Here is a 19,225-nt window from a genome sequence, read left to right as displayed (position 1 = left end):
AAAAAGAAAAAGAAAAAGAAAAAGAAAAAGAAAAAGAAAAAGAAAAAGAAAAAGAAAAAGAAAAAGAAAAAGAAAAAGAAAAAGAAAAAGAAAAAGAAAAAGAAGAAGAAGAAGAAGAAGAAGAAGAAAAAGAAAAAGAAAGAGTCCACCACTAGTTGTGTATTTTGAAATCAAATCTATCTACTTACTGGTTCAACATTAAAAGCAAAAAGTGCATATTCCCGGTCAGGTGACACTTCATATCGAATAGCCTTTAAGGAGACCTAGAAAATAAATCAGATATTAAAATTAATATTTTTTAAACCATTTTCAACTTTATACCATTTAAAATAACATCTAGAACTGATTATTATGACCATCTTTCTAAAGATGAAGAATATTGTCATTCTAAGTGTCTTGAAAACTAACATTTTGCATCTCTTTTCAAAAAACCAGAAATATTATTTGGGCAAATATATGCTCCCATAAGAAAAGGTATAACTGCACTGTGCCCCAGACCAGGCAGCTAGCTCAGGCAGAATTTTCCTTACAAATATGTTGCACACTGTTTGGTAGGCAGCAGTAGTGGGAAATTGTGATAACTACTTATTCATTCTTTCTCATTCCCTGCAGTCACTGGCCAAAGAGCTGGAGGTAACAAACAGTAAATACCTGCTGGAGCAAATTATTAGTAAAGAGACACCATTGCCTGTACCAGTTAAGACCCTGTGGAATCCTATCCTATTTTTACCAGTCAAGAAAGTCTTTGGGATGCTGTGGTGATCAGCTTTCCTGGTGCACCCTGATCTGGGTTCTGCAAAAAACTGTACTGTGAGTCTTGCTATCAAGAAAAGATGACAAAATGTCTCAGACTTGTCAGAAATTTCATTTTCTCTGCCGTATTTATTATTTGTATAGTGCAGACATCCTCTTCCTTTCCAGTCTTCGTTAATACACAGTGCCAATATATGTGTCACCAATGTCAAAGAGAGGTGCCACCAACACACCACTCATCCACTGCCTGTTAAGCCTTATCCCCTCACCTAACAAACTGGATGCAAGTCACTGAGAGGTTCTCTGGTTGCAGAATGGGAAGGAGAATTTGGACTTCAGGGATCAGGATCCCATGAAGAGAGACCTCCTGATATTCAGCAGGGCTGGACGTGGTATGAAGTAGGACAATACCCAAAGGTAGAGGGGACAGAGAGGTCACCATGGTTCAGGATGGAGAGATGTCAGCATGAAGGCAGTTTTTGTTTTCTGATATGTTACCGACATGAAGAAAGGAAAATATTCCAAGATGGCAGAAGTTATGCTGATCCATGAGTGGGAAGGAAGAGGACAAAGGGAAAGTGACTGAATGAGGTGTAATGCTAGCTCCTGTACTGGGGCTTTTTGGGTGAACATGAAGGTGATGTTCTGCAGATTTATTTATCCAGATGACAAAGGAGCAAGTGTAGATCAGGCAGCAAGGAGGTCACGGCAAGGATATATAGAATCATCTCATAACACTGTGCTTTTCTTATGAATGGCAAAAATTAAAGACCAGGGGAATAAACAAATAGAATTAGCCTGACTTGAATAGACCTTGACATTAATGGATGCCAGACTGTTCCTTTACCAATAGTGTGGTGAAAACACTCTTCTCAGAGAAAATATTATACACAACAGATATAAGAATAATCATTATGTGAAACCAGGGAAAGTGAGAGATCCACAGGTCAAGATCAAGATTGGTTCAAGCCAATATATAACACTGACTAGTTATATATATACATGAAACTGACTCGTTATATATCTATGAAGGGAAGATATATTTTTCAACACTCAGCTTCACTGGCCTTACTGGCCCTAGGTTAATGGTGCTTCAAGTCATGCCTCTTTAGGTTGACACAGTCACAAAGAAAAAAAAATCAAAACAAGAACAGTAGAATTGAAAGGAGATAGGTTATGCTCTGGTAAACCAACAAACATACAAACAAAAACCAAAAGATTGCTTGTGTGATGTAGCAAAGGATGAAAGTTAAATGGCAGCATGTGAAGTTTAAGGTTGGGTCTTGCAGTAATAATTCAGTGAGGAATTCCTTGTCTCATTAAAAAAGATATATGTATAAAAGATATATATATATATGTATATAAGACAAATACTCTACTCTAGTTTTGTATGAGTTGCATACTCAATTTAACTGCAAAATAAAGTCAACCTGGAATCTTGTTTTAAGTTTTCTTAGAGATTTTTTATTTTTTGAAATTAATTTTATTTTTTTTATTTTTTTTTTATTTTTTGAAATTAAGTCAGGTCTACTGTTTCTAAAGCTGCTTTCTGCAGTTCTTGGGTTGTTACTATAAACACATTAGCCATTCCCTACTTTTGGAGTTTTGTAAAGATACTGCATGAAACAAACAAACAAACAAACAAAAAACAAAACAAAATGACAACAACAACAAAAACCCTACAAAAAAAAACCAAACAAATTAACAAACAAACAAACAAACAAAAAGCAGAAAACAACAACACACAACAACAAACAAACTAACTCTCAAGTTGACCAAAACCTTAAGCGGGCACTGCATTAGCAGCAATTGTACCAGGACAAGATTTATATTTCATTGTTGGAGCAACCATAAGTTTATTTTATCTCAGAAATCATTTTTTAAATTAAATATTGAAAACACTCTTATATTTAATGTTTTTTCTTCTTACAAAAAGCTGGTTTAATTGGCTACAAAGAAAAAAAAAAGAAAAACAAAACAACAACAACAAAACAATGCATCAGAAAACTTTCATTATTATAAGTAATACCCTGTAATAGTAGTTGTGATTTTATTTTCTTTTCATTCATTTTGGTAACAACTTACTATTTTCTTTCCCCAGTAAATTTCTGGGAGTTCTTATCATATACAAACCACTACAATTCATTAACAGTATTCTTTAGCAACATTGAAATCATATTTCAAACATCAGGAAAGAAAAACTATCAAACTCACATGTTAAAGAAATAAGTGTTTGCATAGAGAAATGTGGAGAATACTATCAACTGACAGTAAATATATAAATTGTCTTTTGTATTAGGCATGCAAAGACAAGGATTACATATCTTTCAATTATATGATATGCAAGACTAGCTTCAAATATCTATATGATACTTCCCAGTAGTATGAAAGAAACTGAGATTTCAAAATAATAATGAGAACTGGAGTTGAATTTCAAGTTATCTCTTGTTGCTTAGCCCATAGCATTACCAGCGTATTGCTTCTCCTTGACAATACATGAAGTCGAAACCTAAGTCATTTTCTGCTTTATTGATCCAACTGAAAGAAAACTGAAATTCTGCTACTCATTATAGGAAATACTTACAATTTTTTTGTTTTCTATTAATACTGTTGAATTGTTAGTTTCAACATTCCTCAGAATCACTGTGCCATTCTGGTTTCTATAAATGAATTCATTATCTGCAAGGAGGAAAAGAAAAGATCATTAAAGAAGTCTGAAATTGTCTGTTTATGTAGAACCTGACAATGGAGTTGAACCAAAAGAACTGCTGGGAGACTTCCTGTAAAGAACACAGATTTTTTATTTATTTTTATTTTTAATGCAGCCATTTCTGTAACATTAAGGTGGCTTCCAGGGTAGTCATCAAACAACATGGTTAGAGCTTGTCACCTATTTCATCTGCCACACTTTCCCAGAGCTGAATGCAAGCGGGTGCTCTGTTTTAACCGTGAATTCACAGACAATTCTACTGTTAGTGCAGATAAATCAAGGTAAGAAAAAAATCCTAACACTTAAGGGTTTCTGAGATCCTTAATCTCAGTGGAAGTTTATTAGGCCAGTTCCCTAGGAAGTCCCTGAAAGTAAAAGGCAACTCCTCTATTAACACAGCAAATGTTATGTTGAACAGATATACCTTATATTGAACAGATCTTCCAACTCTGCCATTTGTTCTGCTTACTAATAGCAGAAGGAGATGCATGAGTAGAAATTGCAATTTCCACATGCAACAAGACAAATCACCATGCCCACACTGCATTTTGGGTTATCTCAACACTCATGACATCTGGGCAAAGACAAGAATGCCCTGCAGCAGGTGTTGCACAGGCAGGAGAGAGCCTCCAGCACTCGAAGCTCAAAACCTACTTGTGAGAAAAGCTGGGACAGATGCATGAAAGAGGCTCCAAATGAGAGTTGGGTGGCAGGTCAAAGGTTCAGGATGAAAAAAAGCTACAACAGTAGAGGGCTGTGACTTTGTCAGATGTCATAAACTGAAGTTTGAGTCTGATCAGTGCTTGCATGCACTGCCCCCCAGATAAAAGATAAAACCAAAGTCACAAGCACACTGCCATTAAAAGATTCAGCACTGTTTCTTGACACAGGAGTAGGCTTACTAGTTTTTTTGTTTTGTTTTGTTTTGTTTTGTTTATTTTTATTTTTTTTTTACAACCTGACTAAGTTAGAGAACTGATGGATTCTACCCAACTTCTGCTTCTGGTTTCAGTTAGGGAAACAATTCTTCATTGACTACCCTCACTGTGACCACCTGAAAATGACAGTCATGGTGTATCCCATGAGAGTTACGGACACATGAATGATTAAAATAAACCATGGGTTGTCCTGGCATGAGTCAAAGGTGGGTCTAAATCCTACAGGATTCATACAAGCACAGACCCAGCTCACTGTAACCTCAAGCAGCTGGCCACTGCTCATCCTGAGGAAACCCACTGAGGACAACATTGGGTCCACAGACCCTGTTCTTCTAAAACTTTGACATGTTCCCTCCTTACCCATGTTTCAGTCTCTTTTTTTTTTTTTTTCAGACAGGAGATGACCATCCTCATCACAGTTGTTAACCATCTTTGTAAAATACTTCAAATGTGCAGATGAAAAGTTTTTACACTGTATATATTATTAATGATAAAACAGTCATCTCTTTCATGTCACTGGTTTACAACTAAAATCAAGAAGAAAAAAAATCACTTCTGAGAGTGAGGTGAAGCAGATTCTTCAAGGCTAAATTGTTGATGCAATATGGATGATACTCTCCAAATAACAAACTCTGAGACTTAAAATCACCTCAGCAGCACTTCAGAGTCATGGGCAAAGTTCTTAAAGCATCTCTTCCTTTTAATTATGGCATAAATTTTATCAATATCTTTAGCACTGAATAAAAACTGCAGGATCTGAATTAGATTAAGACTTGCATTTGAGACCAGAGTAATGAAGAGAGCTCTTGTTCAGATATGACAGTATTAAAATTTTGTCATTAGTTCTGTGGTGTTGTTCAAGGGCATGGCATTTTCATAAGCATTCTTGATTATATTCAGGACTTTAAAATAGTGCTTCATATGATTTATGACTAAACAAAGATTTTTTTCAACCTAGAAAAGTACTGATTGAACAGAACTAGGACAGAAGTCCAAAAAGTCATAAGCAGCACAGCAAAGATAAATAATGAGTGCTTGTTCCTTGCCTCTTCCAAAATAAATATTAGGAGGCATTAAATAATGCCAGCCAGTGGCAGGTTCAACACAAAGAAAAGGGCTTACTTCACACATAGCAAGGTGTGGAATTCACAGTCCCCGAGTACAGTGGGTGTCCAAACAAGAACTATAAAATTGGAAGAAAAACGCAGAAAAGAATATGGGTCGTGGGGGGAGACACTTTTTAGAAAGTCTTTTAACCAACAATTGCTGGTCACCAGAAGAATATCCCAAACTATCATCTTGAGAAATGTGCTAACTTTTTAAATCTTTGCTAAGCATTTGTTCATGCACAGACACCAGAACAGACGATGTCTGGGGTCTGGTCCAGCACAATTTATTTACAGCTCCAACCTCCAGCCTCTACACCAGGTCCTGAAGAAACACCTTTGTGCCAACAATTTTGCAGTGATGTGATAAAAGGTCTTAACACTCCCTACACACATTTCCCTTTTATACATATCCTTAAGCCATTAACACTGAAGCATCATTTGTTGTATGAGGAAAATATACAGTTTATATTTTTATTCTCAGATATTCCAGAAAACATGAATAACTAAGAGACAGAATATTACCTAATTATCAGGTATTTTGAAAAAGATTACTGCTTTAATAATCATCCCATGTCAGCATTTTTGTTTTGTTTTGTTTTTCCCAATTACATTCTAAACTCTAAGTAGAAAAAGCTCATTTTAAACATAGCTAGCAAAGCATCTGCATAATTGCAAGCCTCTCAGAATGTTTTCTAATTACAGGAAAAACTGACAATGAAAGTTCACCCTTAACTCAAAGTTCAACACTCAGGTAAAAAAAAAAATATTAATACTATGAGTCTGTGGCCTGTTAATACTTGATGGATCTTTCATGAACATCACCTGAACTGATGAAAGTTATTTTACTGCTCACAATGACATTAATACTAAACTATTATTTCTCCCTATGCTCCTGCTTGCATGTATTGCAAAAATTACACTTTGATAAAGTACAAAACTTCAAGACACAAAAGTTTCTGTATAGTCAGAAGTAGACAGTGAAAGAATTTTTCATTATTTCATAAAGTGTAATGAGCTTAAAATCAGGTGCTAATCTGCTGCATATACTTCTGATATGAATAAGGAAAGATAAATGAAGCAGCACTGATTCGTTAGGGCAGTAAATCTTGCTATTATATTCAATACGAGCCATCAACACAGCATCTGAATTAATGAACAGAAAATTGGTCTGCTTAAAAAAAGAACAAATTGATCTGCATTATACTTCAAGCAAAACACAGTGAGATTTAGCTGGTCTGTAAGTTGTCTTAGTCCTCAAATGAATCAATGAATAATATTCTTGGACTTCTGTTTTGAAATGTGTGATTTGTTCCAGTGAAGGAGCATTTATTTAAATGGGACATACCTCAATCAAAGACAAAAAGCAGTGCAGCAATCTCTGTCTGTAATGAATTCTGTCCAGCAAGCTGATGAGGATTTGCAGCCTGATTTATAGCTGTCACCACAGCTGATAAAGGTCATCACTGCATCTCATTTTTTATACCTGCCTTTCTTTGGGGCTGGTGTTCAGTGTAAATGATGCTGAAAAATGTAACTTTCAGGCTTAAAGCCATTTATTCCATTATATAATGGATTTCTTCAACAGCAGAGTTCACCCCGCCAGCTCCTCCCCCTCTCTCAACTTCCAGGAAATTGTCTGCTTGGTGGAACACATTATGTGCCCAGAGTGTAGGCACAGGCACGTAGTCACACTTGCAAAAGTGACTGATTACAGAAAGCAGTGATTACTAGAAATAACAGAGCAGCCTCAGTGCTGTACAGTCAGTGTGGAGGAATGGGAGCTTCAGCAAATTTTTTTCTTAAAGATAAAGCAAATAAATGAAATTGGGAAACCCAAGCCCAATGATGTATTAGCAGTGTCAGAGTTTCCTTGCTTCCTTGAAAACATCTTTTTTAAATTCAGGCAGGAAATGTGAATGCAGAGAAAACAAACTGAGCAGCCAGGAGCTCCTGTCCCCTGCTATTTCTGGGCTTGTGCAACCTCTCCTTTGGGGTGAAACCAGACAAAACACTGGCATTAATTTCCTGAGGTTGTGCCAGGGGAAGCTTAGATTGGGTGTTGGGAAGAATTTCTTCATGGAGGGGGTAGTAAGGCATTGGAATGGGCTGCCCAGGGAAGCAGTGGAGTCCCCATCCCTGAAGGCATTTAAAAGACATGTGGATGTGGCACTGAGGGACATGGCTTAGTGATGGGACTTGGTAGGTTCCATCTGGGAACCCTGAGTTATCAGCTCAACATGCAAAGGCAGCCCAAGCAGCCAACAAAACACTGGATCACCAGCAAGAGAGCAAGAGATCAGGCATCATTTGCCATGATATTAAAAAAAAAAAAAAAAAAAAAAAAAAAAAAAAAAAAAAGAGTACAATAATTCATTGACAAAAATTCTTCTATTGATAAACTGACGGATATTAAAGGAAATAGGAAGGCTAATTATTTATCATGCCTAATCCAGTGCTGCCATATTATGGATATCTAAAAGGGTCATCTAAAAGGATATGGATATCTAAAAGGATCATCAGCCACTGCCATGGTTAGAGGAGCTGGAGGAGCACTTGCTATGAGGCAATCTGGGCATCACACTAAATAGCTCATCACAGAGCACAATATGTTCATGGACAACTTTACCTCTGGAAGGAGTAAGTTTGAATTCTGGCAGATGCAAGGAAGCCAAAGGAATTACACCCAGCTACAGGAACACAGATTTGCATTGGCGTCAATGCTCAAGAATTTATGACTGTACAGCTCCTGTGAGAGTCTGTAAGCACACACTGTTAGGGAAGATAGATTGGTTTGTAAGATAATAGCAAGGCAGGTCTGCTTTTGAGGACAATTTTCATCATTTGCCGGAGATTATGGAAAGCAGAAAGCAGAATTCTGTGATAAAAGACTTGGGGTAGGGGGGAATAAGAAGTTGAATCCAGCTCTAGAACATGCTGTTAATAAAATTGTAATTTTCTATTAGCTTACCAACTGATGAAAGAAAAATAAGGGGAAAAAAAAAAGTGCTAAAATTCACGTGCAGCAAATAGCAGGAACAGTTATTGAAAAACAGAAGGCAATATCAGGGTTGTTAGGAGAGCTCCAGTCATTTAGAGCTACAGACTTAGAGGAAAAGGCAACTTCTCAAGTGCTGTGGCTTCAGATCAGCAGACATGAAAGATAATTGAGTGAGTCTCAGTCTGATGAAAGTCAGCATCGGGGGAATTATTGTTCTCAATCCCTAAGATTAAGGGAGATTGGTGAATAAGAGAAACCTAAGTCCTGAAGTTGTTCCGAACTGTATCAGATAAATGAGCCTCTGGATGGTGGCGTGACCAGTGAGGCTGGCAAATGAATTACTCTGTGACCAGAGGGCAAAGGGTAGCATGCTCTGTGGAAAACGAGGTGGCATTGCAATGGGCCATGTGCAAGGCTGTCACTGCCACAGGACCAGGCACTATTCAGTCATTTCTCACCCCTTCTGCTGTAGTAAGATATTTTTCCACCCTTTTCAGTGGGGTTAGAAAACCTGGAAGAGTCCTCCGAGTTTTGTGAGTGAAAATAGAGCATCCTGTTCCACCCAATGAGGCCAATTACTGCAGCTGGAAACAGGTGAAGAGCCCAATGTTTTCATCCCTTTTTCCAAAAAAAAGCTGTCATGGGGTTTCTAATGACCCAGAGCAGTGAAGTCTTTAGGACACTGGGGCACTGCTTGGCAGCAGGTGCTTGTTGAAATGCCTGCACCAGCCAAGGGTTTCTCAGAGCCCTTCCAGGCAGGTGTTGTTCAGGCACAGCACCCCAGCAGAGACCAGGCTGCAGAAGATAATAGGAAGGAGGCATGCAGCAGTGATATTGTTGTTTTTTCAGACTGAGGTGGTATTTTCAGGCTGGCAATGCTGTGTGTTTTAACCACATTCACTCAGAAAAACTCATGAGGATGGGGTAATGAAATTGAAAAAGAAAAAGAAAAAGAAAAAGAAAAAGAAAAAGAAAAAGAAAAAGAAAAAGAAAAAGAAAAAGAAAAAGAAAAAGAAAAAGAAAAAGAAAAAGAAAAAGAAAAAGAAAAAGAAAAAGAAAAAGTTATGATTTTTTAGCATCCTAAAAGTTTCTCAGTGAGACCCAGTACACTGAGGATGGAAATTAGAATAGGGAAAGGAATGGGTGGGCTTGAGCGTCCCACAGCCTTCACCCCTTGCACACACATGCCAAGGCCAAAGAGGAGGGTCTGGCTGCATAAAGCAAATCCAGACCATCCACAGCAGACCTGCAGTACACAGGAAGAAAAATGCCAGCTTGTAGAGATGCCAGTGTTTGCAGGCTTGGGGGAGGCTGCTGGTTTGTGTTGAAATTTGCTATATCACCATGGGAACAGCATCACAACAAAAGCAAGCACCCAGACGAGTGCTGGGCAGGGGTGGGTGTTTGCTGCTGGGACTGGCACATTCCCACCCACAAACCAGCCCACGAGGCAAAACCTGGGGATGAAGCAGCCCATAAGTGCCAGGCAAAGCAACAGGCTTATATTTGGTGCAGAGACATCTGAACTGCTCATGTGAGCATCTTGTTTTGGCAGGTAAATTGTGGTAGGTTTAGACTTTCCTAGAAAAAAAAATGTTTTCCGTGTGACAAGGGGAAGGAAAAAGGGCAAGCAGAGGTGAGCAGGCTGCTGTGTGTGGCACCAAGACTTTAAAAAAACCCTTAATCCTGCCAGCTGCAGTCCCCTACGTTCAGAGAGAGAGCCTTGGGCTCGGGGAAATAATGGAAGCAAAGAAGAAAAACTACAGAAAAGGGTAAATAGAGGAGAGAAAAAATGTCAGGAAAACAACAACAACAACAAAAAGAGGCAGCAAATGGTAACAAAAAATACCAGACAAGGAAAAGACTTGAGCATGATATAAGTGGGGAGAACAACAAGCACAGCCAGGCTTAGAGAAACGTTTACTTGCCTTTGTTTTCATGAAATGGTAACTTATTTAGTGGGTCTGCAGGGTGACTGGCTCACTTGGGGCAGGATCTGCCTAACGGGAGTCCAGCAGCCTTGCATGACCCCCGGAGTCACCCTCGGTCCTGCACTTGAAAAATTCACAGGAATAAGCAGTCAGCAAATGGTAGGGCCATGCATGCTCCCTCACTGCTGTAAAACCTCACAGCAGAGAATCTAATGGGAAATAACAGCACAGACAATCCTCAGCAGATTCAGCTCATTCAGGTGTCCAGACAGACTCGATCCCAAATTCAGGTAGAAAAGCAGAATGTTGTGCTGACTCATTTAATACTACAATCTGTGGTTCTTTCAAGACATGCTGCAGTGTACCTATTTGATATTTATCGCATGTATTCATAACACCTGGATCTGAAGTTCCCTGCCCAAAGCACAAACCAAGCTTGTTTTGATACTGAGCTGCTTCCCAGAGAGAAAATTCAGAAGTGGCTTCCCATCTCCTGTCCCCTGGTGTTGCAGTAAGCTGGCTTTGGAAGAACAGAGAGAAGGGAGGGAAGGAGCACGAGTGGTGAATGGCAACAAAACCCCATCTCCATACCCACAGCTTCATCCTACCCTCAGCAAGCCCTGGGCCTTGGGGATGGCCCCTGTAGTCACTAGGCACGTGTAACTCGCTACAGCCCCTATCACCCTACTTTTTGCCTTCTATCCACCTGCTCTCCACCAGCAACTCCTTTTTCTTCAGTCTTGTTACTCCACAGTGCAGAAATAAGCAACAGCCTGTTGTTCTTTGTGATGCTGATGCAAGGGAACAACAGGGGATGAAGAACAGCTTGGCTTTAACAACATCGCTACAGCCTTTAATTCCAGGAGACAACTGAAATCCCATTTTTATCTTCCTGGGATTATGGGTCATTATCCTTTTACTGTTTCAAGCACTTTTTTTTTTTTTTTTTTTTAAACATGAGAAGTAGAAAGGGAAACTTGAAACAGGTGATTTACTGTAATTTAGCTAAATGCTGTATAACACACTGCATTGGTACATTAAGTAAGTGCAACATGAGAGAATGTGCTTTATTATGCAAGAAGTGTTTTTAATTGCTCATTACTTCAATGCAGTTGTACTTGGTGCACCAATATATTGCTTTTACAGTAGTGCCAGTAAAATAAAACACAGTTATAGCTCAGAAATATTCCCATATCAAGGTGCATCTCTAGCAGACTTGTAAATTAACTTGTCAAAAGCTCAAAGAAGGCTGAGTCCTGGGAAAACTTAAAACTACAAAAATCCATAACACCATTCTGTTTCTCTCTCTTTTTTTTTTTTTTTTTTTTTTTTTTTTTTTTTTTTTGACTAACCTCAAACCTTTTAAGACCCTAACTAAAAGAGGAAAAGAAAAAAAAAGAAAAAAGAAAAAAGAAAAAAAAAAAAGCTTATTCAGTCTATTCAGTCTCATTGAAAGAAGGCTAGGAACTAAGCCCTAAACCCTGTCTGTGAACACCTTTGAAATCTCAGTCCCAAATTTGAAGCTGGGTACAATTCTGCAGCTGTGCCTCATTTGCGAGACTGAACTTCGCTTCAAAGAGCCCCAATCTGGCAACTCTGTATGTAGAGATCATGACTCAGTGGCACAGGCATGAAAAAATGAAGTCCATACAAGAAACAAAGAATGTATTTCAACTTCAAATAGCTCCTCTTCCCATCCTCTACCTGCTTTTTTAATGCATGCATGGGAAAAGGAGACAGAGACTATAATCAGGAAAAAAAAAAAAAAAAAAAAGAGAGAGAGAGAGAGAGAGAAATCCTCTAAGTAAATCAATTTTGACTCCATTCAGGGCAAATCATTCCTCTTAAATTAATAAATAAAATCCTACCAACAAACTAACAACAGCAAAAATACGCAGCTCATTGCTGCTGGCCCTGTTTCACTGGCAACAGCATGGGGACTTTGCAGTGCCCTGAACTGGCTTTGGCCTATTCCAAAGTAGAGGAATCTTCCTAAAAAATTCTCTGCCATTTTCTGTTTCAGTTCAGTTGTGCTCATACCAAGTGCTCTTCAAACCCTAGGAGTTACAGCAGGAAAAATGAGAATGACCCCAGGTTACTGAGACTGGACAGCTGGAGGTATTCCAGATTATACCCATCACTTCGATTTCCTGCCTGAAACTTCCCACTTTCAGCACAGGCCAGAAGCCATTTAACCCTAAAGAGCTAATTTCCAAGGAAATAGTCCCAGAACACATTTATCTATTATCTATTTTTCATAATCTCACTGTGCATCTAAACAGCAAAACAAAGTGCAAATAATGGATAAAACATAGCAATTCATCCCAGCTTGTGTGATGTGAGGGATGCTGAGGCACTGACTTTATCAGGAATATAAAACCTCAAGAGCTATTGCCACTATAGCTACCAGCTGATGTGACAGCCACTGTCCCCACCTTGCCAGCAGGGTGCAGGCAGCCTTTCTCCATGCACCCCTTGGAGCTGCAGCATCACTTGGTGACCCCCTCTCTTCTCTGCCAAAAGCACCACCTCTTATCTGCTTCATTTAGGTCGCCTTCACACAGGGGAGCATATAACCATGAGTGTTACACATAAATGTAATAATGCATTTGACACTGAGAAAAAAAAAAAAAAAAAAAAAAAAAAAAGAATTCATGAATATATTTTCATTAAAATGTGACCCCACAGCTTGCTTTCTTAATTCCTCCATGCATTTCCTTGGCTCCTTCTCTTTGCACCCAACCCAATTACACTTGTTAGTGGCCATGACAGAGAGAGAACACCTTTTTTTTTTTAATATTATTACTATTATTATTATTATTAATTATTATTGTTTTTATTGTAGACAGAGTGAAATTTGAAATTTCAGTACCAGCTGAAGGAGATCTTTGTGCATTAACAAGCAAATTTACTATGCGCACATTTCTGGATAAATGTTTAATTTTCCTTGCGTGCAATATTGCAGGATCCCTTTTACATCACCTTATTTCAGACGTATCTAGCATGCTATAACTATGCGGAAGTTCAAGAGCAAAAAGAGTGCGACAGAGCTGCAGTTGTCACACTCACGCCAGACCTTTGAAAGTCGACGAAAGACATTAAATACAACATCCTACCCACGCCGGTTACCGGTGTGCGGTTACGGAATTTGGGCTGGTCACAAGAGGGCACTGTGATACAGAGCCCATGGAAACACCTTGAATAGTTATGACGGGCCGTTAATGAACCTCTGGACGTGATATTGGCAGAGGACCTAGCAAGGAGCACAACCTGAAGCTGAATGGACTTCCAAATGCAAGGGAACAGCTACCAGGAGAAGCAGTTTCCAATTAGACATCCAAATGAATCAGCTTTAAATTAACTGTCAATGAAGAAATTAAATTAATTCTAGCTAAGTATACAGTTTTCCTGGAATACCTCAAATCTGTTTGCCTGCAGTGACCAGTCCAGCTCCCACAGACAGCCCCACAGTGAATCACAAAGGTGAATCACAAAAGTGATTCACTGAACTTCTTATTCCATCTTGTTCTTATTCCCATTCTCACCAAGGAACCAGTATCATGCATCATCTGCTGCCCTGCCCAATATTAGTTTTGAATCAGTGGTGGTTTGCTGCTAAGAGAGCAAACATGCTGATGCAGATACCAAAGCAGAAGAGCAGATATAAACACCCAATTTAAATGCAATGAAGTAAATGAGATTACACCAAAATAATGATTGGTCCTTTCTTGAATCCTACAAAATCTTTGGTCCAAAAGTATCTTCTTAATGGTTTCTCAGTGTGTTAAAAACTTTCAGCCAACAGCTCCAAAACCAAAGGATGCTGTTTGTTCTTATTTAATGAATATGTCTTTACTTCTTCATATTTTCCTTTACTTCCCTTATTAATACATCATTTCTTTGTCACTCAGGGAAATCCTTCTCTTTATCCTGAATGTCCATGAACCTCTCATGGTCTTTATCCTACTGTGGAAAATGTCTATTCCCAGTACAATCTATCATTTTTTGATGGAGCTACCAAAATTCACTGTGTTGATTAAGGTCCTTCAAACTGGCAAAAAAAAAAAGGCTATTTTCAGTACTGTTTTCTCTTGACTATAGTCCTATATCATTTCCCTTAAAAAACGATTGCAACAACAACAAAAAAATGATTATATGTTCTCAGCTTCCTGTCCTGGAAAGAAGAAAAATAAATGCCAAATGTGGAATTCTAACAAACTGTCCCCTATTTTTCATACTCAGATCTATTTTCAATTGATAATTTAGCCATGCTGGCCATTCTGCGCCCATTAAGAAAAAGTCAGAAATACTACAATTATAGGTATATAAATCTACTTATAAAAATATCTCACTAGGTAAGACGTTAAAAAAAATAAAAGAAATAAAAAAATAGTGTGTGTGACTGGTAACCCCTGCTCCTGACCTTTGGCAATATCGTTAGCAAAACTAACATTAAGGCAAATATCCATAATATGTAAGTGGGCTGCTAATGTATAGGCCTGCTCACTTCTCTCTCCCCTTCCCCTTCTCTGCCTTTTTAGGACAGGGAGTGAGAGAGGAGGGTGGTAAAGCTGAGCTACCCACCAGTGCAAAACCACCACACAGCTAAATGTTTCAAGGCAAAAGGCAATAGTAAACTCTCTCAAATTCTGCCTATGAAATTAAAACCTGGAAGAAGGAAAGTGCTCAATAAATTATATATATTTACATATATATTCTTTGTAATATTAAAAAAAAAAAAAAAAAAAAAAAAAAAAGTGATTTTGAGAGTGCATGAACTTTTTTTTATTATTATTTTTTTTTAGTGTCACAGAGTTCATACTCCACTGGGAAGGAGAATAAGACAGTAAAAGAACCTTCCAAATTATTAGTAAGGACCATGGCTTATGCATGTCCTCCAAGAAATACATCTTGTAAAATGAGCCAGTCCATCAGCCAAAGCAATAAAAAACAGCATCATCAGCAGCTTTTTGTGTCCCTACTCACATACGCGAATGCCATCACAGCAAGGACTGTCACAGGGAGAACCACCAGTTCAGGGAATGGTTTGGGGAATTTCACTAGGAAATAGGAAAATGAGACTGATGAGCTGAGAATAAGCATTTATTAGGGTGATAATAAATGTGACTACTGGAAGGACTTCTGGGTGCAAAAAAAAAACTTTTGTTTTTGTTTTTTCCAAGTCAATAAAATTGGACAAACCCAAGTTTCTTCTCATCTCACTGGTAGGTACCATGGTGTTCAGATATTCCTGCAGAAAGTGCATAAGGCCAATACTTTCCAGCAGCACCTGGACTGATTGCCTCTGCATAATTGCAGTGAGCTCAAAGTCTCTCTGAATTGCCAGAATTAACACCCTTGTAACATAAAGATGTTTTTTAGCTGGTCCACTGCATGCCAAAATAAGCATCATTTAAGCAGTAAATCCAAAATATTTTCCTTTATGGACAAATTGGTTTTGGGCTGAAACTACTGTTTTCCCTTCTTGACTTGAGATTTTGAAATTCCCCACTGTCATTTTACTAGACTTCATTTCCTTTTAACATCCACACCAAGTAAGCTTTAAAGCTTACTGTCTAGATTTTGGGAATTATTGAAAACCTTAAACATTGACAAATCAGTTATAGGTCTTCAAAAGAACCCAATATTTTTCAGAAGTCTTTTTAAATGAAATTAAATGTTGGATTATTTTCCTTCACTTTCCAAATATTCTTTGCCTTGGAGGGCCATTCACGCACAGTTGTAATAGTATATTTGAAAACTAATATATATATATATCTATAATAAAATAAAATATTTTCTGTTTGACCAGTAAATATTCTTCTAAAATAAATATTATTGTAATTCCCCAGAAGCTTTAGGTGAAGAGGGACTTCAGGTGAAGTATCAACAGGAAAGCTTGGCACCATACCAAGCTGGCAGGGTTATGAGTCAAACTCCCTGTCCGGCCATACACAAATCTGATTACATTATCACCTCTTTCTCTCTATGAAAGAAATATATTGTAAGAAGTTTTTTCCTCAGTCTCCTTTTCCTTGCATTTTCTTTTCTTTCTTTTGTTCATTTCTTCACCTTTGATGCCTTACCTTGAGTTCTTTCCCTGCTAAGCATGATATTAGATGTAGCTTTTTAGAGGCGGTACACTCTTATAATCAGAGATTATTTCACAGCATGCACAACTTCTGCCTCAGCATCACTTACAGGATCACTGCATTTTCTACCAGAGATTATTCCTCATTGCTGGCAGTAGAAAGAGATATCAGCAAAGCAACCAGTTTTAAACCCTGGGGTATGTGTATGGAACAGCATTGGCTTCATGTAAACCCGTGAAAGTCATGCTGGGGACATATATCCCAAGTTTTACAGTACTGTGATCATCCAGCATGGTACAATTCAGCACCGGGTCATATAGAGTTTATCCCTAGTTCAGTGCAAAAGTTTCCACCTTTTCTTTGGGCTCAAACAAGTTGTGCTACACCAATGAACTTGGCTTAAAATGTCATGAAACTAAAATAATTTGAACATATTTAAGAAGCCAACCCCTGATATTTCAGTGTAGTGACGATCCTATTATCTCAAAAATGACACTCTAGGGATGGAAACCATTCAAGACACAATGAAGATGATCCAAACTACCAGCATAAGGACCATCAAACAAAGCAAACGGGAGCAAATTCCCAAGTGAGCAAAAGGAGGCAGTTCCATGTGCAGTAGGTCATAGGCTTGTGAAACTCCTTGATGAAGGACATGAAGGATGCAGAAGTCTCTAGAGGACAGTTGGCAAGTTAGTCGGACAAGAAATATACTTAGAGTTACTAAATAAACAAACCACAAGAGGACCTGGTATTCCCCTGACCTAAAAAGTGTGTAAAGCTTGCTGCATTTTCTTACCCCTGCACATGAACATATTGCCACTGATGGAAACAAGATTTGGGGATGGGCAAACCTTTGGTCTCTTCCATTCTTAATTGAATTTTCACTGATGTGAGATTTGTATATCTACATTTTAAAGTATAATTATATTCCCTTGATCAACAATAATTATTTTACTCTAAATTTCTTTTAATGAATTATATATATAAGCCTAGTACTATTTCTTGTAATGATAATAAAAAAATACTGCTTCTTATATGTTCATCAGCTTAATACACTCAGGAGATCCAAACTCACCAGAGGATTTCTTTCTTAGATAAGTAAATCTTTGCCTATTAAAATTTCAATTACAAATATCTGATGTAAAGTTTAATCTCTGATTTATGATATTACTGTATCAGGGTATATATTCATTTAATGTTCATTAAAAAGGGGTGAGTGGAAAAATACATACCACTCTATTTTTGGTGAGCACTCCATGTTCAACAAGTGTCCAAGAGCAGTGGAACAAGCTCAGGGAAAGCTCCTGAGTTAAGAAAACATGCTTCGCACTAAGCAAAGTCAGGCACAGCAGTGTGAAAAATGGAAAATTGCCTTTTCTTGGCACCAAGTTGCATCCTACAGAATGGAGAGCTTTTAAGATGAATTGTGTGGATGGATTCCAGATCTCTGGAAATCACTATTGAAGGTACCAGCAGTGTTGTTGTAATCAGTATGGGCTGATTAACAAGAGACCCCAAGTACCTTGAAGAGCTCTCCTTTCTCATCAGCCCTCCCTCTCATGTACTTCTTGCTCAGCATATCCTGCAATTATACAACACATTTCTACCTTTTTTTTTTTTTTTTTTTTTTTTTTTTTCCCTCTTCCCTAGATTCTCCTCTCCTAGATTTTCCTTTCCCAAAACATTCTGTCCTTACACCCACCTGATTGTTAGGAAAATCTTCAGCAGGTCCATGCAAACCTTCATTCTTAATCTTCCTTAACTGAGGTTCAGAATTGAATTCCCTATCCATCTGTCCAGGTTTTCTCAGTAGTGAGAGATCTAACTGAAATACATTTCTTACTTCCTCCCAAGGCAACCCTACCCGTGGCCAGATGTCCGGGCAAGGGAGAAGACCATCACCTTTCTTTGCATCTCACTATCACCTGGGAGCTGGGTACATGCTACTTTTCTCTTCTCCCTCCTCTTTCCTTTCTGTGCTATACACATCTGATGAGACAAAGGAAAATGAACAAACAAGAATCCAGCACAACAATTTTATTTTGGTACAAATTCAACCATGCCGGCTGCAGTTGTGACCATCCTTTTACAGGATTATCAAATGCAATTTCCATCACAGCAGTTCCCTTTTCCCCAGGGGCTAGGGACAACTGGGAGCTCATGGTTGCTCGCTTTGCAGGTGTAAAAGCTGGGGAAGAGTATTTTATTAGTGTCACACTGAACCTGCGGCTCTTCACCTGGAGCTTTAACTAACACACACCAAGAGAACACCTAATCCCTCTCCCAGTTAAATCCCTGTAAAACCAGCACATCTCCCTCATCTCTGAAAGCAGTGGGTTTTGATTTTGAGCCACTTTAAACAAGATGAAAAACCGGGTCCCTTTTTAACAGGATTCAAACTGTTAAACACGTAGGCAGAGCTGGCGAATGCATTTCTTTTCTTTCAGCAGCAGAAACACTGCTGATGTGAGCTGCATCTTCTAAAGTCCCCCACGGGTGCAGCAGCTCCCCATGGCAGAGTGCTGTTTCTTCCCCATTTCCATTCCTGCTGTTCTCTCTCTCCCTCCTTTTTTTTTTTTTTTTTTTTTTTTTTTTAATCAAAAGCCTACCCCCTGTGAACTGAGTGCAGCTGCAGGAAGCCTAGAGGGGTAGAGAAAGCCAGCACTGAATTTCACAGTTTTGTCTCAACCC

The 19,225-nt window shown here is 38.4% G+C and overlaps 1 protein-coding gene across 4 annotated transcripts in view; it reads right to left on the bottom strand.

The window, feature by feature from the left end:
• Window positions 1-19,225, bottom strand: part of DPP6 (dipeptidyl peptidase like 6) — a 557,763-nt gene that overhangs the window by 140,412 nt on the left and 398,126 nt on the right. For all 4 annotated transcript variants that reach the window (XM_084509965.1, XM_084509967.1, XM_084509964.1 and 1 more), the window contains exons 4-5: window positions 3,338-3,432; window positions 189-263 (exon numbers count right to left, since the gene is read on the bottom strand). In XM_084509965.1, coding sequence (XP_084366091.1) covers window positions 189-263; window positions 3,338-3,432 — 170 coding nt within the window. The remainder of the gene's footprint in view (window positions 1-188; window positions 264-3,337; window positions 3,433-19,225) is intronic.

Source organism: Aythya ferina (assembly GCF_964211825.1).
Source record: "Aythya ferina genome assembly, chromosome: 2".
NCBI lineage: Eukaryota > Metazoa > Chordata > Aves > Anseriformes > Anatidae > Aythya > Aythya ferina.
This window is presented reverse-complemented; position numbering and strand designations above follow the sequence as displayed.